Source organism: Lutjanus erythropterus, chromosome 5 (genome assembly GCF_056507025.1).
Source record: "Lutjanus erythropterus isolate fLutEry1 chromosome 5, fLutEry1.hap2, whole genome shotgun sequence".
NCBI classification, from domain to species: Eukaryota; Metazoa; Chordata; class Actinopteri; order Lutjaniformes; family Lutjanidae; genus Lutjanus; species Lutjanus erythropterus.
The window spans coordinates 23,939,004-23,962,924 of NC_139321.1; the positions used below are offsets into that span (position 1 = coordinate 23,939,004).

A 23,921-nucleotide genomic window follows, 5' to 3' on the forward strand; every position below is an offset into this window, starting at 1 on the left:
TAACTCAGTCTTTTTACCTTGTTGCTTTAACTGAAATCTGTGAAACCACAAAGCTGCTACTGAAACAAAAAAAAAATGTTGCTGCAGTACCCATGCCGGATATTTGCTGTGCTTACCTCGGATGATGTGCTGCTCCTCTAAGAATAGCATTGCATCATGTCTTGGTTTGACTCTGGCTTTGTAGTGTTTCTCAGTGCCAATATGCTGTATCCTTTCTCTGAAAACAAATTCATTCAGTCAATTAGAATATAAGCTGTCCTAAATCAGGACAGTACAAAAAATAAATTTTAAAAAAATTACAAATTATGGCAAAAAGTTATATTTTGATTCAAGATTCAAGATGTTTATTGTTAGCACAACTGTGTGAAAAACTTTGGCTTGGATGCTCCATTACAAAATAACAGTAAATTAGGTAATAAAAGACATAATAATAATAAAATAAAACTATACTATAATACGAGATGTGTATTTATGAAATAAAATATATAATAAAAAAAATAAATCAGAATATTGTATAAGAAGACATAAATATAAATTAGAATAAAGACACAAAACAAATATAGAGCAAATTGTCTCCTGAGAAGCAACAGGACATCTGGCTGTGGACCTCCCCTCTATATGTTTGACCTTCACACCCAACAGCACACCTGATTTATCTTTTTGCCAAAAAAAAAAAAAAAATCGAGCCCCTTATCAGCTGAATAAGGTCTGCTGGTGCAGAAATGGGTAGAATGTTTGTATCATCTGTACCCTCGAGGACATGAAAACAACTTGAAAAACACAGTTGTTTTGGATTATTCAAGCTTGAAGAAGAATGCTACAGGGCCAAAGTTGTTTATGGGTTTATGCAATAATTGAGGCAAAGTTTTCAACTCTGTGGACATTTCATTGTTTTAAACTCATTCATCTAAAAGACAGTATATTCTTGTCCAAACTCAGAAATTAACCATCCCTATGTAAGAATCTAGACTAGTGTTGTTCCAGTACTAATACCACTACCAGATACGAATACCAGTGTCAGAAAATGCCTCTGATACAGCTTAAAATGCGGCATCAGGTCAAATATGTGAATCTATGCACCAGACTGTTCCCATCTCATGTATTAGCCCCCCAAAAAATGGGACCCTGCTGCTTCCCATCAGTATCTTGTACACCAAAATTTATGTTCAGAGGAGGAGAGGAATGCCAGCTTTACCTATCAGATCACATTGCAAAGTCTGCATATTGTAGCCGCTCATTGTGAACACGAGGTCTCTGGAGTCTGTCAGGAGAGGGAATATTCCAGTGCTTTGTGTACTTCCCAGTCAGAGTTTCTACAATAGTTGTTGGTGTTTTAGTCGAGCTAAAGCCAATGCTGCAACCCTGACTAAGTTACTAAGTCACTGACCATTGGTACTGTGAATAATAGTGTATGTATTGTTCATAATCTCTGTTACTGAACTGCAAATACAGATGCTACTCTTTCTTTTTTCCCTGATTTAGTTCGTTTTTGTGGGGATCTGCAACAGGGCCCAGACCAGACTATTTGAGTTATCCTCCTTTTGTGACTGTGAACTGGATTGTACTGAACTGTTTTGAGGTTGTGTGGAAAAAAAACAATCTTTAAAGACTGGACCGAACTCTGGTGGGGTTTTTTTTTGCACTGGTATCAGATCAGTACTTGTTATCAGCCAGTACGCAAGTTCACATATTGAAAAAATGCTAAGCTATATTGAATATAGACTCTTTCTGCTACTATAAAGAGCATGGGGATCTGTCATATAGACCTATGTCCTTAACGTTCATTAGGAGTGATGATGAATAGACATGGCCATCAGTGCCAATGAATCAAAGTCAGCTGTGATGGCCCTAATGGATTTTTTTTTAGAAATGTCCCCAACTGCAGACAAAGCTTATACTGTATGCCTTGAAACTGAGCCAAGCGGAGGAGCATTGATACAACAAGAGTGACTTTGGATCCATCTGCCCCTACCAAGAAGCCTTAACATTTAACCTTTGACCTTTGACTCCAGCGATCAGACAGTGGTAGGATTTGTTCTGAATAAGCCTTGTCAGTCTTAACGGGGAGCCATTCTCTCTCCTCCTCATCCATTAACTCCTTGGTGGCAGAACTGATTTGTCAGCAGCTATGTCACCATGTTCCTCAGAGACACACACGTAGGCAGGTGTGAGTAATACTATTTATGTGGTGAAACAGGTTTTACAGAGACCAAGATGTTAAAGCTACCAGAAAATGGAGAATAACAGAGTTGTGAAGCTGTTTGACAGCTTCAAGCTGCTCAGTCGTGTCAGGAATGCCATTGTTTCATCAACACGCTCGACACACACACACACACACACACACACACACTCACACACACAGACAGCTAGACAGTCAAAGGTGCTGATAAAGATTGTGTGTCTCCAGACAGTGCCATTCTGTTAATCATGATAGAACAAAGCAGGCAGATCCCCTGATGTCAGTGATAACAGCCTGACAGAATCACAAGACACACACACACACACACACTTACACACAATGCGCACTGCGAGGGCCCTGAACAATGACACTCCCCCAGCTGTCTAGACGGAGCACAGGGCTGCCGTTGGCTAGCTGCTGGAGATCTCAGGGGGGATTAGAGCACACACCACTACACTCACCTGTTCTCAGCTGCTTGTTTCTCGGTGTATTTTTTCATGCAGTGTTGATGCACTGTGACAGGCACAGAGGGAGCCGGGTGTCATGAGGTATGGAAACAAGTTGTACATGAAGTACAGCAGTGCAGGATCTCTTGGTCACATTGTAGAAAAAAATCAGTGTGGGTGGTAAGTTTGTGAAAAGTTATAAAAAGTAGTAATCCGTTACATTTTCTTGGAAGCAGCTGTCCATTTTAGTTAGAATTTACTAGTCATGAGACTCACTGGGTCGGTTTGTCTCTTGTAGGAATTATGATGAATTACAACAGACCCTTGCTCAGTTCAGCACACACAGTGGTTTGGGTGCTACAGTCTTACTCAGTCTGGTATGACCAGTAGCTTATATCAGCTAATGTTACCAAACCGAGTTATTGGTACCTGGATATTGCTGTGTAACCGCCATTAAAGCCACTGGAAACCCAACACAGCAATAACTTTCTAACTATGTTATTTAGTGACATATATACATATTAGAACAATCTAAATGTATTAGACATATTGTGGATCATCATTGAGACACTTTGATATACACTTTGCGTTTTTGTTCTTTTAAGACAAATTTCTGTAGGCTGTTTGAGTCAGTTCGTAGCTAACTAACTTCTACTTGTGCCATTGTAATGCTGTGTTTTAGTATGTCACAGATAGGCTGAATGTTTCAGTGGTTTGGCAGTGATGATTTCTGTAAATATGTACACCACTGATTAAGCGTGACATTCCTATGCCAGTTTCAGCTAAAGTAGCTTCAAGCCTTTAGCCTCGAGCAGAGATGAGGGATGCATTACAGAGGTCTGGTAGGATCACATCTTTCTAACTCCACACACCACCATTTATTAATCTTTAGTTGTTGTAGTTTTCACCAGCCAATGCTGACTCAAGTTACATCACTCAAGGCAATTTATCAAACTTTGGCCAGCTCCCTCTGGAGCCACAGGACGCGTTATAAAACTTTTTCCACATATGCAAAAGAACTTCCTAAGACCTGTTAACACACTTCTAAAATTAGTCGGGTTCCTTTTTAAAGCAACTGACTGTAGAGAAGCTTCAGAAATGAAAACGCATCCGTGCAGTCTCCAATCGTCTTTGTCTGTGTCAGTGAGAACAAGGCCGAGTGTGTCATAGACAGACGCTGATGACTGGTCTGTCATGAGATGCACACATCTGTAGAGGAGTTACCTGGCTGACATTTGCTCACGCGCTGCAGACGGTGAGGTAGTGACTGTGATGAAATGATGAATCAGAGCTGGGGAAATGCTAGAGGGGAGGAGCGGGGAGAGCTGAGGAGGTGGAAGCAATTGGGAGAAATAAGGAGAGCGAAGATTATCACAGACGATAGAGGAAATCATTGACAGTGTGGGCACGTAGAATAACACTCTCAGTCACTCCCATACATAAATGAATACCAACACATTGGCAGAAGGGTGTGTGTGTATGTTTGTATGCATGAGATGACTCACAGATAAACTCCTGGATTTAGTCACACACATACACACACACACTCCTCCAGCTGAGCCGACTTTGTCTTCCTGTCAATCCTATCACAGAGGAAGTTCCTTCCAGTCACTGTAATGCTTTCCTACTGCATCTGTGCTGCTGCGAAAACTTGTTGGATTTATCAATTTCTCTGTTTATCAGGCCACGTCTTCTCGGTGGCTGCATGTTTTAATCCAATCTAGAGGTCACCGCAAAGACACCCCAGGCTTACTCCCTTTGGAACCTAATCTAGACAGTGACAATCACTTTTATAGAAGGCAAACAGCTCAAATGGCGTGTAAAGGGAAATTTATATTATGGTGGTAATATTTTTCAACTGAAGGTCTGTCACAGTGAATGTGATTTCATTTGTTGCTACTGTGAGGTTTTATGGCAGTTGGCAGTTTTTGACAGTTAATGATTACATTGAAAATAGGAACAATGAATATGAAATGTAGTTTTTTTTTTTCTTAGAACTTTATTATTTTTTTTATTTAACTATTTTAACTTTAACTATAACTATTATAGTATACTTATTTTAGAAATTTAATTTTAGACATTTTACATAACATTTAACTTTCTTCAGTGCCTCCTCCTGCAGTACTCCAAAGTATCCCTGGGGATACTAATACCCCTGTTTGAGAAACACTGTTCTAAGGAGTGCACAAGAAAATGTCAGCCCTCCTTAACCGCGATGTATATCATGAGAGATGAGGTTGTGGGTGTCAGTAGTGTAAGTAGGAAGGAAGGCTGTAAAAGCTCCCCACAGAAGGACTCCCCCCTCCCCCAGCCTTTTGTGTGCCTGTCTATGTGTGTTTGTGTCTAGGTGTGTACAAGTGCATGAATAAGTGCTCATGTGTAATAGAAGAGGGAGAACAAAGGAAAGCTGAACCCACCACACGGGAAACTTGAGAAATGGGCTGCGCTTCTGCATGCTACTGCGTGCTTGACCTTTCACCCCAGGGACACCTGGGACAGTTTATCTAGGTGGCTGATAGACAATGAGGGGGGGAAGGGAACCTGAAGGTCAGCAGAGGATTAAACGTTTGCAGCAAACCTGGACGCATTGCTTGTGATTTAGGATGATATCAGCCATGGATTTTCTTTTAACTGTCTTTTAAATTGTATTATTTTGGTGTGTTACAGTTTATTAAAGGAGTTTTAGTTAGGCTCTTTCTTATCTGGCAAAATCAAAGTGGGGGAAAGGATTCTTTTTTCACCTGTCTCTCGCTTTACTACCGTATATCTGTGTATGTTTGTATGTGCATGTATACTGATGCAGGCTCAGGCCAGGCTGTTGTCTGAGCTACAAACAGCAGGAAGAAATTGTCGTGTTTACATGTGAAATAACTTCCTGTGTGTTGCTCAAGGTCTCACTGTCAGCAAGTGGCTTTGCTGCCTTTCTCGTGACTCCTGCAGGCAGAGAGGCTTTGTACTGCTGAACTCGCCTGAAGGCACCCAGAGACTGCCGTCGTCCTTGGTGATGATGAGTGATTCAGGTAGATAGAGTCACCAGGTTCAGGCAGTGGGAGCAGGAATGAAGATAGAAAATAGAATTTATATTTAATATAAATTAATTATATTTTGTAAGACAAAATGTACAATGAGTGGGACATTATTGCAAATTATTTTGCAATAATGTCCCACTCATTTTGATCATAGACTCTGGAGGAGCCAGCCATAATTAATTAATTAATTTTTTTGTCAAATGATTGATTTTATGCGAGTAACCATGTAATAAGCGGGATAATGTACAGTGAGCAGGTCATTATTGCAATATAAACCTTGACAGTATGATGTCACTGTACATTATCCTATTATCCCATGCATTACACGGCTACTTACTTAAAAAAAAACATTTATTAGACACAAAATATTAATTTAAAAATGATTTCATTGATTTAAAAATAATTTTATTGCTCTGTCCAAGTCTGTGACCAGAATTCCATCTAGAGGAACGGTCTGTTATCAGAATTGAGTATTTTAAAGAAGCAGTATAATAAAATTATGTAAAATATCAAATTGTTTTATATATTTCACTTGTTAGCTTTCATGTACGATGTGTAATTTAATTTAACCATTATTTTCCATTTCCTCTACTTCGCAATTTTAAAACTTGTTCATGAAGGAGGGGTCTCTGTGATTTATCACTTACGTGTAGATGACAGGATGAGCGATGATGACGATAAGTGTGCCCTGAGGATCACAGTGCTCTCTGCTTCCATAGTATCTCTACTCTAGTGTACACTACAGTAAGTGCATATCGCCACTACAGCTGCAGTCGGTCCATTGAGAGAATGAGCGTGTTGAATTTTTAAAACGTGTAACCCAAAGCATTCTTAAAGGGAAAGACATACAGGGGCAGAGATGGAGGACATGCGATCACTTTCAGGCACCAACAGTCTCCACGGCGACTGAGTGACCCACATTTCCGTTCTCTCCTCTGTCTTGTCGATGTGGGAGACGGGGGACAGCTGTTGGGGGGGGTATTCCGTATCCCCCGACGACGGCAGCGGGTCAACAGTTGGATGGAATGAATGTGCCGCTGCACTGAATGAGGGTGAAAAGGAGATGATACACTAGGATGAAGATTGAAAAAATGTGTTAGAGAATTCAGGCTGAATGAGAGGCTTTGCAGATCTATTGCAGTACACAGTGTTAATTTTTACAGCAAATTCTGATTCTAGTTTTAGTCATAGTGTTTTGACTAAAATGCCTTTTAGTTTTAGTCATATTTTAGTCATTTGAATTGTTCTTGTTGTAGTCTAGTTTGGGGGTCAGCAACCTGCAGCTCTGGAGGCATGTGCAGCTCTTTTGCTCCTCTCCAGTGGCTCCCTGTGGCTTTGACATTTTTTTTTTCCATTTATCATGGGTGTAGGCCTGCAGCGATTCTTATATTCTCCAGTTGTAAAAATGTGTTGCCGATACACCGAATAAAAAAAAGTTTTTAATACTTTGTCAGCTAAAATGTGCATTGTAGCCTACGCCTACAGCTCAGTGCCTTTTCCTCAAAATTTTGCTGGAAACTACACTTATGTCTCCCTAGTTTAGCTATAGATGCCAAATCCCCAAAAAAAGAATAGTCCAAAAAACAAGAATAATAGGGTTTTTTTTTAATCCCCTTTTCAGACAACAATGGCCATTTTGATGGTAAAAGTTGCTGACACCTGGTCTAGTTTTAGAGTTTTAGTTTTAAATCTACAGTAGATTTAATCAACTAAAAGCTAGCGAGTTTAGTTAAAGAGTAGTGTGTCATTTTAACATTTCTCTAAAATACTCCTGGAGGGTCACACGTGTAACATGAAGTATACTACATTTCTTCAAACAATTCGATGTTCAAAACAAGTTAGCATGTCAGTCAATTCTTATCTGACCTAACATTAGCAACTCCGAGTCATTCAGATCACTGATCAGTATAAGACAAAGTTAGTTTCTTTTAGCTTGTATTGTATTTCATGTCTACTTGAAACATCGCAGCTGAGAAAATTACGTTACCAAAACATTTAGGTGTGTTTACCTTTGCATGAATTTCGGGATGACTCATCTGCAAAAGTGGCTTTGTGTTGCATTTTTACCAGTGATTGTTGCTCCACAGCATTTTCAAAGGCTCTCATTTTCTTTGACAGCAAGTGTGAGTTTTATTCATACGTCTGTTCTACTCTTTCTTCCAAATGTCGGCATTTCTGTAGTTTATGAGTCATGCAACAAGTCCATGATAGTTGACTTTGTGGGTGGATCAGTCCTATCCAGTTGTTTGCATCTAACCTCTTCACCACACAGAGATAGGATCTCTTCCCAAATCATCCCTCCCTAACATTTTTCTATTCATGGACAAAAGTGTCAATAGATTTCGTCATTAATTTGTGATCATAATTTACTTTTTCTTTAGTTGTTCTCTTCATTATTGTTTCATCAGAAAAAAGACGAAGACTATGTCCACAAAATTAAAGCCAGGACTAACACGGTGAAATACTGTCTGAACTATATCAGCATTACCACCAGTTGCTAGACGCGAAGTAGTTGTGTGCTGCAGCATGAGCAAAATGTACATTAGATTAATTTCCTCTTACTAAATTAACTTCTACCAGTAATGTACTTGTACTTCCATTTCATAAAACCCAAACTCTTCCCCCTTCCTCATTCTGTCTATATTTTGCTGACTGTATTTTCTGTCTGTCTGTCTGTGTTTTAGACAGGAATGCCCCAGACTGTGTGCTCAGGCACCATGTTCACCACTCCCAGTGGCTTCAGCCCTCATCTGGCATGTGCTGAGCCTGGGGAGGAGGAAGAGGCCCCGCAGGAGGGCCCGGGGGCCGAAGCTTGTCTGGCTGATGGGCCCCCGATCACCTCCGCCTCCCTGGACACCCTCATCCAGAACCTTGTGCCCACTGCCGATTACTACCCCGAGGTAAATGTGCTACAGTCGCTGCACTGTTCATTATAAGCTCCATCAGAAAGTCCATTTCAGTTTATAGTGGTAGTGACAGTGCTGCCAATTAGATTATTAGCCCCTGAAGTGCTACTCTGCTGCCTTTAATTACAGAAAGCCACAGTGTTTTTTTATTGATGTAGCAGCAGCGTCTTAGCGAATGTCTCCTTCTGTCCTCTGACAGAAAGCCTATGTGTTTACCTTCTTGCTGAGCGCTCGTCTGTTCATCCCTCCTCCGGAGCTGTTGGCCAGGGTGTGTGAGCTGTGCATCAAACAGCAGCAGCTGGACCAGAGCCCGCTCGATACGGTCAGCACTGCACCACACACAAATACATAACTCCCATATGAACACGCTCGAGCTAATGAACAGAAACACAGGCACAACAGAAGCGCTGAGACATGCTTGTGTCCTGCATGTAAGCAACTGCTGATTTTTTTGCCAGATTGCTGACTCATGTTGATCATGTTTTCTTTTGCTGATGGAGTCACAAATGTAGGCTGCATTAACCCTCTTTCACTTCTTCAACAACAGGCAAAAGTGCGCAAGTTTGGTCCCAAGATCCTGCAGCTGCTGACAGAGTGGACAGAGACATTTCCGACTGACTTCAGGGACGAGAAGATGGTTGGACACCTTAAAGATATCATCCACAGGATAGCTCCCTGTGATGAGGTACACTAATGACAGTCACGTGTGTGGTTGGGGGGAAAAATTCTTAGATGCATCGTGATTGTCTCTTGAACGATTATGAATCAATATAAGAAATCAAATCGCTTGTAATAATTTTGTAAGAACGGGCTGTGTTCCTTACACACTGTGTTTATGTTCTAAACAAGGCTACTTTGCTGAACATGAATAACTGCATATGATACAATCTGACCAGCACCCACTGGCATAAATGCTAGTGTATGGAAGCATTTGGGCTTCTGTCAAGTTGACGGGAAAAGGGAACATAGCCAAACATTTTAATGCATCAAGAAGCATCAATAATCATTTAATAATCACTTTGCAGCACTCTTAATTGGAATCAAATTGTATCATGCGGTGCCAAGAGATTCCCACCCCTATCCATATGTTAGCAGTGTGGTCATCTTTGACAAAAGCAGAAACTCCTTTTTTAATTTTTGGAAGCTAGCCATCTTTAAAGTTTCCATGAAACAGCTAGCAGGGAGCTTATTGCTACGTGTTTCCTGTGAAGCAGGCATGTAGGGAGGCAGACAGTGATGGACATTTACAGTAGCCAATAGCACTGTGCAGTTTCATGTTGGTGGAAAATGCCAGTGAACACAGCCGTACCAGGATCCAAACAGTCTCAGAGACCAGCGGAGGCCAGTTTGATGACAGGGAATAGGGTCCAGTAGCTTTTTTTTAGCTCCTCTGTGGCTGAGTCAGGCTAACTGAACTAATGGCACTCAGCTGTTAGCTAAGTTACTTTAGCAATATAAAGCTATCTTTCCATCAGGAGACTGTGTAAACGACTTTGGTATTGTATTCCCTATCGGTCTTGAGCCTGTGATTGTTTCAGTGACTGGTTGTGTTCACCGGGAGACTGCTGAGCCCGGTTCTGTTGCTTGCTTAAGGCAGCTAACAGTTATGGTTAGCTACTTTAGCAGCAAATAAGCTTAAAAATCTATTTGTCCATCAGGAAATGTGTAATTAAATCACAGAGAGTTGATGTTGAACAGCCAGAGGACATCAGAGGGGAAACAAGAACATGTTTTCTCCATAAAATATGATCCAGTTTCATCCAAATAAAGTTATAAAGTTATGCTAAGAAAGAAAGTAAGAAAGCAAATCGTTGGATGCAAATTTACTGTACACTCCAGAGTGCAGGGTGAGTCATCAGCAGTTCTGAATTCTTTTCCAAAAGAAAAATTCTGAGATACAATTACATGAGAATACCTACAAAATTGTTGTGCCAGACACTGGTGTATAGATGACATATAGTGCAATGGATATGTGATTTAAAAAACACTTCAATTTTGACTTGGGAATTTCAAAAGGACAAAATAACAAAAAAAAGCCTGCTAATCTTGAAGTTATCAGTTTCCACTTTCTGGACGGTAAGAATCCTGATTTTGATCCATAGTGTAGTCGTTCCCATCATACCCTTTATAAGCTGCAGCTGCAGTGAGAAATGCTCTGATGGGGAACGAAATTCAATTATCATCAGTACCACTGTAGCAGGGTGATGGAAGGAGTCAGAGTGTCAGTGCAGGGTGAGTAGCCACAGCTCCGTGTTACACAATCTTACATTACAAAAGAGGAAGGAAGGATGTTAGAGGAGTGGCTCTATCTGCAGCCTCCAGGGAGAAATAGAGGGAGGGAGATGGATGGAGAAAATGGGGGGATGGGATACAGGGGCGCAGAGAGCTGAGGAGAAGGCAGAGGAGGAGGAGGCTGATGGAGTCAGAGTGGAAGGCTAGGGAAAAATGAAGGGAGGTGAAGAGAGGACAGAAAGAGGGGAAGGGCAGGTGGTGATGAATGTGCTGCTATTTACAGTTGGCTGTCTATAGTATGGGTGTGTGTGCATGTGTGTGCATGCATGTGGTAGCTGTGGCTCCGGGTCATTTGTGAGACAGACTGACCCAACGGCCTCCGTGACCAGTCATCTGTAGGAAGGGGCACAGAAACACACATTCCTGGACACAGCACGTTGCCGGAAAAAACCTTGAACACATTTTAATTCAGCTGAAAAATGATGTAGTCTTAATTCTTGGAGTCATTAAATCCTCTCACAAACCATTAGATAATGTCAAAATGCATAGCCTTTGTTCTAAAAATACAGATGTTTTTAAATCTTAATGTTTTGGATATTAATCATTGTCACAAAACACCAACCAGCCACTCAGTGATACAGTTAATAAAATACTAATTTGTGCAAGCATTGGATATCACTTAAAAAAAATATGATAACAGTACCAATACCAGCTACTCTTTAACAATACCAACATAGTACTTCATTTGATACTCATCACGTGAATGGAAGCATTCCTGAAATAATCCTTCCTCAGTTTAATAATTTATTTTTATTAGACGCCACAAGTGCGTAGTTTGATCATTTGTTTTGTACAAAATTGTGATCTGCAAAGTAACCATACAACCATACCATGATTTAGTACTGCAGCTATTTAGGAGAATAACTTTATAATAATTTTTTTTTTTTTTTGTGTGTGTAGTTAATTATTCATGAGCAACATTATCTGGTTTTCTGATAGAAAACTTTTGAACATTCATGCCCACAACAGTTTATTAATGGATAACTAATAAGAATAACTGTACACATAAGGCCTTATTGTAAAATAAATGTATACGTTCTAAAATAAGGAGTTGGGATAAAAAGGAGTAAGTATGCTTTGGCAGAGAATAGAGTGCTTATATATTGGCTCACAACCTGGCAACCCAGAAGTTCTTTTGATTTATGCCTATTACTGATCTATGAAGCAATGAAGCATTGATAAATTATTCATTAAAGTCATTATTGACAGCTCCCCTCCTCTCCCCCCCATCCTCTCCTCTCCTCTCCTCTCCTCGCCCCCCCCTCCTCTCCTCTCCCCTCCTCTCTACTCCCGTCCCCTCACCCCCCCCCCCCCCCCCCCTCCTCTGCAGGCATACTGGAAAACCCTGAACCAGGTGCTGCAGAAGCTCAACCAGAGGCTGGCCCAGATGAGCCAAGGGGAAGAGAGCATCGTCAAGGTCTCCCTCAATGCCTCCTCCATCTCTGACAAGCTGGTGGCCTTCAAAACCAAGCCTCCACCCATCCAGAAGGACATGCTCTCCATCTGCAACGACCCGTACACACTGGCACAGCAGCTCACCCACGTGGAGCTGGTGAGGAGAGGGGAGGGGTGGTGGAGGGAGGGAAGAGCACAGGGTTAGACAGAGGTCAGAATAAGAGATGATAACAGGGATGTACGAGGAGGAGAGGAGAGGATGTTGGGGGTGGGGGGGCGCTTGAGGATGGTGAACCAGGGGTTGAGACATAGTCCAAGTCAAGGACATAACAATGGAGTATAAGACATCAAATGAAGAGATGGAGAGGACAGAAAGAGATATGATGCTGATAGAAAATGACACCGAGAGAACAAAGGAGAGACAGCTGGAAGATATGATGGCTACCAAAAACTGGTGGAATCACTCAACATTATGATCTTGTAACATTTTGAAGCTCTCTAATCAGACACAAATTGCATTTTAATACCACGTGTAAATGGCGTGCAACATTTTTAAGTTCTTCTTTAAATGAAAAATAAGTCTATACTTAACTTTGATAAGTAACATACTTATTTTAACCCAAAGCATGACCTTTTCCTAAAGCTACCCAAGTAGTTTTTGTGCCTATATTTGAACGTCTTACCGCACATATTATTGCTAACATGACCACTGAGCACTGCATGTGCGAAAACTACAGCATCGTAGTTTGAAGTGTTGGGCCACTGACGAGTGAGAACTACAATGTGTTGTCTTAGAACATTATCTGGATGGTTATTGTGAAGTTGCAACTTGATAGTTAGTTATTAAATAGTTTATAAAGCATATAACTTAATTTGAAAGTTTATTAATAGGTCAGGAAAATAACTATTAACCAACTATTAATTAACTAATATATAATTTAAATAATGAATTACTTTACCATTTACTAATGATGGTTATTTTAGTGTGTTACTGTTTCATCTCGATTATTACATATCAGCTATTCCAGTGCTAACTGTCAGTGTAATAAAACAGGTCTATAATGAAACATACATAAACAAAGGATCTCTGCAGTCCCCCTCACATTGCATGCATGGTGCCTTCAGTCTATTCATGTATGTCTTGATGTGGGCACGTGGATCTGGGGGTGGTTTTATTCCTGTGTGTGTGTGTGTGTGTGAGAGAGAGAGAGAGAGAGAGAGAGAGAGTGTGTGTGTGTGTGTGTGTGTGTGTGTGTGTGTGCCTGAGTACGCTTGTACCCTTGTCTGAGCGGTGACATCACCCCAGAAGTCAGTGATGCGCCTGGGGCTTCAAACAAAGGGGATAAAACCGCTGTGGATATATGTGACCTGACAGCTTCACACTCTAGCACACACATGCGCACACACACTCACACACACTCACACACACAAAGGAGATAGAACGAAAGAGATAGGCATGTACAGTGCACACATACAGGACTATTTCTATTGCATGTTTTAGCAACATGTTAATTTTGGTTTATAAGAATTAGATGACATTGTGCTCTCTGTCGCTGTGTTTGTGTGCGTGTGTGTAGCACTGTTAGTGTTTTGGATTATATCACGAGTTGAGATGGGTCCAGTGAGTCACTTTGATTTGCACATGTATGCAACAACACAGCTGTCTTTTAATAGAAGTGAATATTGTCTCTGGTGTCACTTTGAGGAAATATGATTCCAATGAGTCACGTCAATGAGTCATTACTTCCCCTTATTGATTGTCTTCCATTACTGAAATGAAAGAATTATTAATGTGACTGCCCCCATTGGTGTGAATGTGTGTGTGTGTTTTCCAGGAACATTTGAGTCATATTGGACCGGAGGAGTTTGTCCAGGCCTTTGTTCAGAAAGACCCACTAGATGGAACCCAGGTAAACTTTAAAAAAAAAAAAGATGTGTGTAATGCTTTGCCACATCAGTAGAAAACCACAGTCTCTTCCACAGCATTTTTTCCTGCTTTCAGTTTTGTTTGGATGGCTGTCACAGCAAAAAAAGGGCATGAAAAGCCTTGTGTGGGTTTAAAGGGATAGTCTGGATTATTTGACATAGGGTTGTGTAAGATACTTCTCGATAGTCAGTGTGTTATCTGCGTTAGTTGGCATGCTCAGAGTTCGGAGAGGCTGAGAGGAACACCAGCACAGAAGCTAAGTAGTACACTGCTGTGGACAGGGTCGGCAACAAAACAGATTTTAGGCACTTAATAAAGGCCGGACCTTTTGTAAGTGGCCAAAATGACCTTTTGTTGCTGACCCTGTCCACAACAGTACATTGCGTAGCTTTCTTGCAGGTACTCTGCTTTTCCAAACTGGGGCTGCGCCACGCAACCTCTAAAGTAGCTCATATGCTAATTATTGATGCTACAACCCTACGTCAGTTAATCCAAACTATCCCTTTAATGTCAGATCAGAAGGGGCCATTTAAAGGCCACTAAGGTCACACAAAGCACATCGTGGCAATATCACAGGGTGCAGGAAGTACACACAAGTGCTTCATCTGCCCTCTCTGTATAATTGCTGAATGCTTTCACTCTCTCTTCGTTCCCTTTTCTTTATATTCGCTCACTGCCTCTTTTGTTCACCTCCTCTTTGTCTGTCTGTGTTTTTTCTTGTGCTCTCCATTAATTGCGTTATTTCCTGCTCCCAGCTCTGTTTCCTTGTCATTTATACTCACATAAGGGGGTTCAGTCTGTAGATAGAAAAGCTAATTAGGATCAGATGAATTCCCTATGGTGGCACGCTGCCTATACTGACTTGTGTTCACATGTGCTTGTGTGTGTATCGTCAGCAGCCATGCTTCAGTGACCAGAAGAAGAAAACCTCCAACCTGGAGGCTTATGTCAGGTGGTTCAACAGACTGTGTTACCTGGTAGCTACTGAGATTTGCATGGTGAGTGGCAAATGCTGATGCACCAGGTGCTCATTTATTCTAACATGAGACTTTAGAAGCAAACAAATGGCACACAAAATCCTCACTGTGCCAAAAATGAAGAGGATGAAAAGTCTCCAAAACATGAGTATCATTTACATAGTCTATATACTGTTGTACCTGTTGAATGGAGATTTATTTCTGAAACATAAAACTGAAATGTCAGCAACACCATTCAGTATACTTGGATGAGCATTTTAGAATATATGTTCATTCACATTGTACATTTTTACTTATAATATTGCCAGTCCGTCTGTATTTTTTCATATTTTAGATAATTGCTGGAAAAACGTATTATTATAATAGCAATTTCATTCTTAAAAACAAATGGGCAGCAGATAAAAACAGTTTACTTGTCACAGACTGTCACTGCCCCCTAGTGGCCACTTTCTGCTTCTACAGGCTCACGTCTAAGGATAATTTAAAGGGATAGTTAAAATTATTTGAAGTGGGGTTGTGTGAGGTGATTATGCATAGTCATTGTGTTACTCACAGTAGATGGTGGTCAGCACACACCCACTTTGGAGAAGCAGCTTAGAATCAATTTATAGAACAATGAACAGCCTCACAACATGTTTTAACCTCTTGAAAAAAGTTCCACTCAAAAAAATCAATACAAGTTTTAAGTGTCATGGTCTCTGTAGAATATTTTCATCGCTTTACCTTGCCAAGATACTACTATTATATAAGCCAAACATTGCTCTCTCCAAAGGCTCCTTAAAGAAAAACTATTAGTTTGATTGTGTTGTTGTGTGATTTTAAGGTTAGTGCAGATTCACCAAGTCACACAATAACACAAACTAACAGATCAGTGCAGTAGCTGACCAGAAACTCTTTTGTTCTGCAAGGTAAAATGACTGATTTTGCCTAGGGAGTTAGGTTGGTTTGGAGAGTGTGATATTCCGCTTAGATAACGGTTGTTTCCCATTAGAAAAGGCTGTGTGATGGCAGGGTAAAGACATGAAAATATTCTAAATATAGTGTACACTTAAACTGATATAGATGTCTGCAGGTGGACCTTTTTAAATGGCTAAAACACATCTTGCTGTCCATAGCAGTACATGAGAGATAGCGTTCACTATGAAAAATGAAGTAAATATGAAACAAACAAAAGCTCTTGTCTTTTTTTTTTGTAGCCGGCGAAGAAGAAGCAGAGGGCCCAGGTGATCGAGTTCTTCATCGATGTTGCCAGGGAGTGTTTCAATATTGGCAACTTCAACTCCCTCATGGCTATCATCTGTGAGTCTCATTTTGTGATGTCTGAGAGTAATCTAATCTCCTAAGTGACCTGGTGTTAATATTTTAAATATATTTCTTGCCACAGCCGGTATGAACATGAGTCCTGTTTCACGGCTGAAGAAGACTTGGGGCAAAGCCAAGACTGCCAAGTTCTTCATTCTCGAGGTAATAAACACATTCCGACGATTCGCTGACTGATAAGTATAAGGCAGGTGAGAACTTGAAGATGACACTGTTTTACTCGTTGCCTTTTGCTTTGACAGCATCAGATGGATCCTACAGGGAACTTTTACAACTACAGGACAGCCCTGAGGGGGGCCGCCCATCGCTCTCAGACTGCCAACAGCAACAGAGAAAGGGTAGGGCTCGACACCACGCTGCTGGCATGGATTCACTTATTCATTTTCATCTTCATGTCAGCCCTATCCCTCACTGCCTGCTTTGTCTCTTCAGATTGTGATTCCTTTCTTCAGTCTGCTGATCAAAGACATTTACTTTCTGAATGAAGGATGTGCCAACCGGCTGCCCAACGGCCATGTCAACTTTGAGGTGAGCCAGTCCCTTTTTCTCGTGGCTCTGCCTTATTTAACCATCCTAAAAAACTTTGTACTCAGTGTAACTTGTTTTTCTCAGAAATTTGTGGAGTTGGCACGGCAGGTCGGGGAGTTCATGACGTGGAAACAGGTCGAGTGTCCATTCGAGGAGGACCGGGCCATCTTACACTACCTCCACACTGCTCCCATCTTCAGTGAGGACGGTCAGAGCCTTTTTTTTTTTTTTTACTTTTTAAATGTTTCTGCACATGTTGATCCAAGTAATTAGGATAGTTTGATCTTATCAATCCTCTTTACTTATTTCCAACTGTTTCTTTTCTTCCTCAGGACTCTACCTCGCATCCTATGAGAGTGAGAGTCCAGAGAACCAGGTAGAGAAGGACAGATGGAAAGCACTCAGGTAAGAGTGACAACTCATGTCAGATAAGTAGGGATGTAACAATATATTGAATATCATGATAAAAAATGTCTCTATACCATACCAGACTGTGACCTTGGTATTATACGATATTACATTATTTTATTTTGTTATTTTTAATTATGTTTTATTAAATGACTGCTGCTGACTGCTGCATCGTGTTTTGTTTTACATTTGTACGTACATTATTCAAACATTCATTGCAAATGACAAGTCATGCCAATCTTTTGCATATGCTTCCCAGAGCTATGGTCATAGTGACATTTTTCATGTACAACTAATAGCTTATCATCGCTTTGGACCCTCACCAAGAAACCTAATCCAAAAGTCTCGGTTGAAAGCCAGAAAAACATTTGCTGTGCACCGGACTTAAACCTGAGTTGCCTGGCTAAAAGCCTTGTGTTCAACCTACTCATTTTCTTACATACCTAATTGTCTTTGTTGCTCTTTATACTACGTCCCATTGCATGTACCTTTGGAGTAGTCGAAGCTGTAACCAACACACCAAAGTACTTGCGCATGCACATTAGGCTACAGCAGGAAGCGCAGTTTCTTCATTTTAAAATTAGGACCTCTCCTATTGCATTATCCTGGAGGCTTCTTGCTGGCACTAAACAACCTCTATAGTTTGTATTTATGACATTTTATTTGGAAGACGAAATGTGTTGAAATTAAGTCTTTGTGTAGACCAGACTTCACCAGTCAGTGAAATATGACTTTGGAGAAATACCCTGAAAATATCACTCAGGGTTCAACAGGATATCATTGTTGAAATCCTAGTTGGTGCTTACTGGATTAAGTCATGGTTGGACACTTTAATTTTATTTTAATAAAGAAAGAAAGCAGAAGTGTTTTAAGTTAACAGAAAAACTAATTTTAGATTAACAAAATAGCTGTGCTCATCAGATTTACCATTAAATAAAGCGACAAGTTGTTATTTTTCGTTGCTTTTGTGATAAATATAGTATAGACTATTTATTTTGGTATTGTCATACCTTGAGTCTTTTGTATTGTTACATCCCTAAAGATGAGACATTGTATTGAGTGTAAATGGACAAACCGTCCTTCATTGTCCCTTCTCTCCCACCAGGTCTAACGTTCTTGGGAAGACATGAGGCACTGACGGCAGCTAACCCTCCCACCAGCGAGGGAGCATGTGTTCTCATTGCACTAAAATGAACTGTGAAGGAACCTAGCTGGTACTTAGGTGTTTTTCTATGAAGAAAAGATGAAAAAAAAGAAACATGATGAACGGGATTCATCAAGAAGAGTGGGTAAAAAAAAATAAAATAAAAGATGACAAAAAAGTGAGTTGAAAAAGTTAAGCTACGGAAATGAGCAAAATGCCTTTGCAGCATATGAACTATCAGTGATGAGGTACAGTATGTAGGAGAGGGATACGGCCTCTCCTTCCCCCTTCCTTTCCCTCAATGTGTGTTTACTCTGTGAAGATATGTTTACTACTATAGAGAGTACAGTTACAGGGAAAACCACTTTATAAAATGAAATTCCTACTGATGCTATTGTTGTTTTTGTATTTGCTCCTCTCCTCTTTTTTCTCTCTTTTCTCTCCCTCTTTGGTCCAAAGCCTTGTCTAGGTATTTAATTTAACTTTATTTTTCCCTTTACTTGTAATGTACTGTAATGATACTAATGATGTGAAGGGCGCTGGCTAGCCCGTATCAGCTGTTACATTTTATAGGTCTACTGAAGGAGTGGTGTGTGTGTGTGTGTGTGTGGGGAGACAGAAGAGGACATGCCTTGAGCATTTTTTCATCTCATGTGTACTTTTATGTGTTTGTGATCCAGATGTTCATACATTCATGTCTGTTCGGATTGTCACTGTCTTGTTTTGCATGAGAATGACTGGAGACGCCTGGTTGTGGTTCACCTATTCTTGTATTTTTTATTTATTGTATTTTATTTTGTTGGACGGGGGAATATGAACTGTTAAAGTGTTTACTCCTTTTTAAATGTATTGTGCCATTAATGCAAGACAACTACAGTATAGCTTAACAGCCACAAGGCCAGGTGTAGATTGTGTACAGGTGACATTTACCCCTCATCTTTCTGCTCTTCAGGAAGTTTTCTCTGACTGACGTTCAGTTGTCTGATATATTTATGGAGATTTCTGTGCTGACAGATGTATAGTTTTTATTGTAACTTTTCCTTTACTGAATATGAAGTCCAACGGCATGCTACGACAGGTGTTTTTAAAGGGGCATTAAGCGTATCCACCTTGTAAAGATTACTACTGAGACACAAACTTTGTAGTCAAGATGCGTTGTTGCATATTGTGGAAGGACAATGATGAATTGGAGACTTTTGTCTTTCTCTAAAGTAAAGAGGGAAACTTGTGCCATATGAATCTCTGCTTGTCATGACAATTCAGGTTCCTCTGACTTGAAATGTGTTGTTTATCGTTTTGTGGGATCGTCACTGAGCTTTGTTTTTCTGCAGTTTTGTTGTGATTTGGGGACCATTTTTGAGGGTGGGTGATGGAAGGGGAGGAGGGTTATTATGGGGAAGGGAGCGGGAACTATGTAATTATAAGCTTTTTAAACAACAGTCTTATTTGCTATAATTGATTGATGTCAGTGTTTTCTCTTAAGAAGCACCTTTCCCTCCCAATAACAGACTGACTTTAATTCTCCCTCCTCATTTGTCATCAGTAAACTTGCTTTCCCTGTAACACGTTCCCCCAGATAAGTTAAGACTATAGAGAGCCAGAGATGTGAAGTCAAACCTGCCATTCAAGGTCAAGACATGTTTTAATAAAAACATTGCCTGTGTTGAACAAGTGTTTTCAATGACAATCTCCTACACTACACCACTTCTGCTCTTTTTTTATTGCTGGCACTGCACTGACAGGTACATCTTTGAATTTCTGCTTACACACATACATTGCAGTTCAAGAAGTGGAGCGCTTTTCAGACTTTTCATGGTAACTGAGGCCAAGCAGACACACTTTTGGCTCCAACATCACTGCAAAAATTGCAAGAGGTTCCTAAAAAGCCTTTAATAAAAGTCAGTCATGCTTAGTTAATCGCCTGCAGTTGATTTTTTTTAATAATAGTCTTGATCAAAGCATTGCAATCAGGGTTTTCAACATAAAGAACGAGCCCTGACATTTCATTCGTGCAATCACTTTGACTTTTTTGTATCTATACTACTGATACAGTCTTCTTTGAGTATCAATACTAGTGTCAGTAGGATATCGATAACAAAATAAAATGGATCCATCACGTTAGATCACATCTTGTGTACATGAATACTTGTCTTAGTGCTGCAGTATTTACATATCTGCTGCTGTTGTGTCCATGCATGCACCAATTACTAAATATTTCACATTACGACCTTTTGTTATTTACCATTAAAAAGTGTTGCGTTAAAGTCAGTAGCATAATATAGTATGCTATACTTTACTTGTGCTTGTTTGGCAAATTAATTCATGGTAATTAAAATGTATTCAGTACATTAACCTCACAAATCATGACATATTTCCCTCTGATAGTACATTAGCTGCTTTTAATATTGAAAAATATCAATACTGGTATTAGTATCTGTGATTCTGGCCGTCATATCACTTGATATTGGAGAAAAACAAATTTAAATTGTGTCAATCACCCCTTGTTGACATTTTGAAATTTTTGATTAGATACAAAAACGCTGTGAAAATCCAGGTGAACTGATGAACACATTTAAATATTTCATCTGCAATCCAGTAGGGGTGTCATGATATTACATTTTCACTACATGATTATATTGGCACAATATACTTGCATAAAAAAAAATTAGAATTTAAATTCAACTTGTTTATTGTCTGCATTGTCCCTTTTTTGGGAGATGAATTACACTCAGAATACAAAGAGGAAGGTGGAGAGACCATAACTGTAGAAAAGTGTGCAAATAGTGCAGTTGCACTTAATGGATAGAGAAAAGGCAACCAGATGAAATGATAAACTAAAGATCAACATTTGTGTATAGTCAAAATGCATCAATATTTCACCTTTTAAATATCACCAGTATGACACAACACTGCTACAGTCCAGGAATAACTCAAAGCTGACCCCAGTCATCTTTTTTTCCAGTGTTTTTTTTTTTTATTGAATTTTACTTGGCTTTGAAAATCATGGTAAGCAATGGGACACCACTGCACTGCAAACTGCTTGTTGAAAATGCAAAGTACACGTCAGTAGTACTGCTGGGGCATGCATTTCATTTTTTATATCATTTTGATTAGTAGTCATTAAAGATAAATTTATTAGGCATTCAACAGAACCAAGTCAATTAATATCTTTAAAAGGGCAGCAACAATGAATTTTCCTTTGCAATTAATCTTTCTGTTATTCTTTTAGTTGATCAATCCATTATTTTGTCTATATCATGTCACAAAATAGTGTATGCTGCCCATCGCAATTTCTTAGAGCCCAAGTTGAATTCTTCAAATTGCTTGTTTTGCTCCACTAACAGTTCAAAATCCAAAGATATTCTATTAAACTGTAATACAACAGAGAGAAACAATGAATGAAATTATTGAGTCTGGAACTAACAAACATTTGGATTTTGCTTTATAGCTGATTTATAAAACAATGTAAATCAATGCAAATTTCTCAAAGGATGACACCTCGATTAATTGTTTCAGCTCTAATTTTAAAAATATATATTAAGATGACACATTTTGATCACAGTTTTATCTCCTTCATGCAGGCTGACTGTTGACTGCTGACTATTTAAAAATAATTTTAATGTTAATTTGGACACACACACATAAAACCCACAAGTCGCAGCAAATCAATGCAAAAAAAAAAGGTGGTTTATTAAGGTTCATTTTAGTCTTTGAGTTCCTCTCCGCCTGATCCAAACGTTATGTGGGCCAGTTTGCTGTATGTTTCAAAATGCCTGGAGCCCAGGTAGGTGCCGAAGAAAGCCTGGAGCAGCAGCACCGCCCTCATCCTCCTCAGGATCGGTCTGGACAGATCCGCCCAGTACCGCAGCAGGTTGCCCTTCTCTGGCATCGGCGCCGTGCTGTACCTGGTGGCGAGGCCGATGTTCACAGGTAAGGCCAGGAGGATGGGGTACACCCCTCCGCCCACCACACCAACCAGCGCACCTCTCAGCAGGGCGCAGGAGGGGCAGTTGAGGTCCCCGGTCATGAGGGGGCCGGACACTGCGGCGTTGTACAGGGCGAACGTGGTGAGGAAGGGCAGCACGGCCATCGGCAGGCCGGAGGCGAAGGGCGCCTGTTTGACGTTCAGCGCTCTGCGATACAAACTGTTGGATATCAGTCCTGCCAGGCCAGCGTTCCCACCCAGATACATGGGCCCGTACATGAAGAGCTTCTGATCAATGTCAGGCAGTCTCTCGAAGTTCTTCGCCAGCATTTCAACTATCACTGCTCTCGTGGGGCCGTTTCCGGAGACGAGCTCCTTCTGCGTCTTTTCCGACATCTCCAAAGTCAATTAAAAACCAAACCGACCACGCGATATCCGCTATTCTGTAGCGAGAGATGCTTGTTAGCGATCTGGATAACTCAATTATCACATTTAAGTAAGGTGGACCTCAGGATGAGGACAGGGCGCCGACATGTTTTACCCATAATCCACAGCGGATTAGAGGGTTTTCTGTGTCCTCAGTTTGGTTTCTCAGGTAGAGCTCGAGGGCTGTTTTCACTACCAGTCTTGTTATGGGGGATTAAAAATAGAACAAAATGTTCTCCGCGGCCTCTTCATTTATTAAAACAACAACAAGAATATAGAACACAAGTGCAATCATCTGCAAACGACGAAGAAGCCTTTCTTAATATTAAAGCTTTATTGTTGATTATTTGCCCCAAACGCACAGTATTATTTGCAGCCTAGTTACTCTTAGTGTGGGCAGATCCAAATGTTTACTAAACTGTATTAACAACAACAACAATAATAATAATAATAATAATAATAATAATAACAATAACAATAATAATAATAATAAGTAATAGATAATAAAGATTATGTTTTCCAAAAGAAATTAGGAATGGAACAGATCCTATTAATACATTTGTCACAGGAATATAGGGTTAATACCTTTAAAAACTAGTATACTTTCAGTAACGGTTTCTAAGAGAATAAATTACCATTTACCATTAACCATTACATTACATTTCAAATTCAATCCAAGTGTTTAGCAGAGCCTGAGGTTGTTGCTATTCGTCTTGCCTTTCCTTTCTGTTACTTGTTGTACATTTTAATTAATTTATTTTTACAATATTTTTTTTACACTATTTTGTACATTCACAACGTTTACAACAAAAACTTGTAATTAATGTATTGGATGTTCACAATAAGGCAAAAAAAAAAAAAAAGTTGCCACCGAGAACTATTTAGGCTTATCTTATCTTATCTTAGTTTAGTTTGTTCTAAGACTCAACATGCAGATTCAAATTTTAAAATGGTACCCCTTAACCGGGGAAGTCATAATGTTATTAAAGCCAGGTACTCTTGAATTCAATGTTATTACA

At 40.0% G+C, this 23,921-nt stretch overlaps 2 protein-coding genes across 4 annotated transcripts in view; one reads left to right on the top strand and one right to left on the bottom strand.

The window, feature by feature from the left end:
* The window catches only part of LOC146326936 (ras-GEF domain-containing family member 1C-like), a 29,113-nt gene extending 8,891 nt beyond the window's left edge, over positions 1-20,222 (top strand). Inside the window, exons 2-14 of one of the 3 annotated variants that reach the window (XM_084719302.1) lie at positions 8,339-8,554; positions 8,760-8,882; positions 9,108-9,245; positions 12,183-12,404; positions 14,083-14,157; positions 15,071-15,172; positions 16,348-16,450; positions 16,536-16,615; positions 16,714-16,809; positions 16,904-16,999; positions 17,084-17,207; positions 17,332-17,404; positions 18,513-20,222. In XM_084719302.1, the coding sequence (XP_084575428.1) occupies positions 8,345-8,554; positions 8,760-8,882; positions 9,108-9,245; positions 12,183-12,404; positions 14,083-14,157; positions 15,071-15,172; positions 16,348-16,450; positions 16,536-16,615; positions 16,714-16,809; positions 16,904-16,999; positions 17,084-17,207; positions 17,332-17,404; positions 18,513-18,537 (1,467 nt within the window). In that variant the 5' untranslated portion in view covers positions 8,339-8,344 and the 3' untranslated portion in view covers positions 18,538-20,222. The remainder of the gene's footprint in view (positions 1-8,338; positions 8,555-8,759; positions 8,883-9,107; positions 9,246-12,182; positions 12,405-14,082; positions 14,158-15,070; positions 15,173-16,347; positions 16,451-16,535; positions 16,616-16,713; positions 16,810-16,903; positions 17,000-17,083; positions 17,208-17,331; positions 17,405-18,512) is intronic. The other 2 variants (XM_084719303.1, XM_084719304.1) reach the window with 2 other exon arrangements.
* Positions 20,223-22,165: 1,943 nt separating this feature from the next.
* On the bottom strand, positions 22,166-23,328 carry tmem126a (transmembrane protein 126A). Its single transcript, XM_084718413.1, has one exon. The coding sequence runs from the start codon at positions 22,870-22,872 to the stop codon at positions 22,255-22,257; it is 618 nt and encodes a 205-aa protein (XP_084574539.1). The 5' UTR covers positions 22,873-23,328; the 3' UTR covers positions 22,166-22,254.
* Positions 23,329-23,921: the final 593 nt, after the last annotated feature.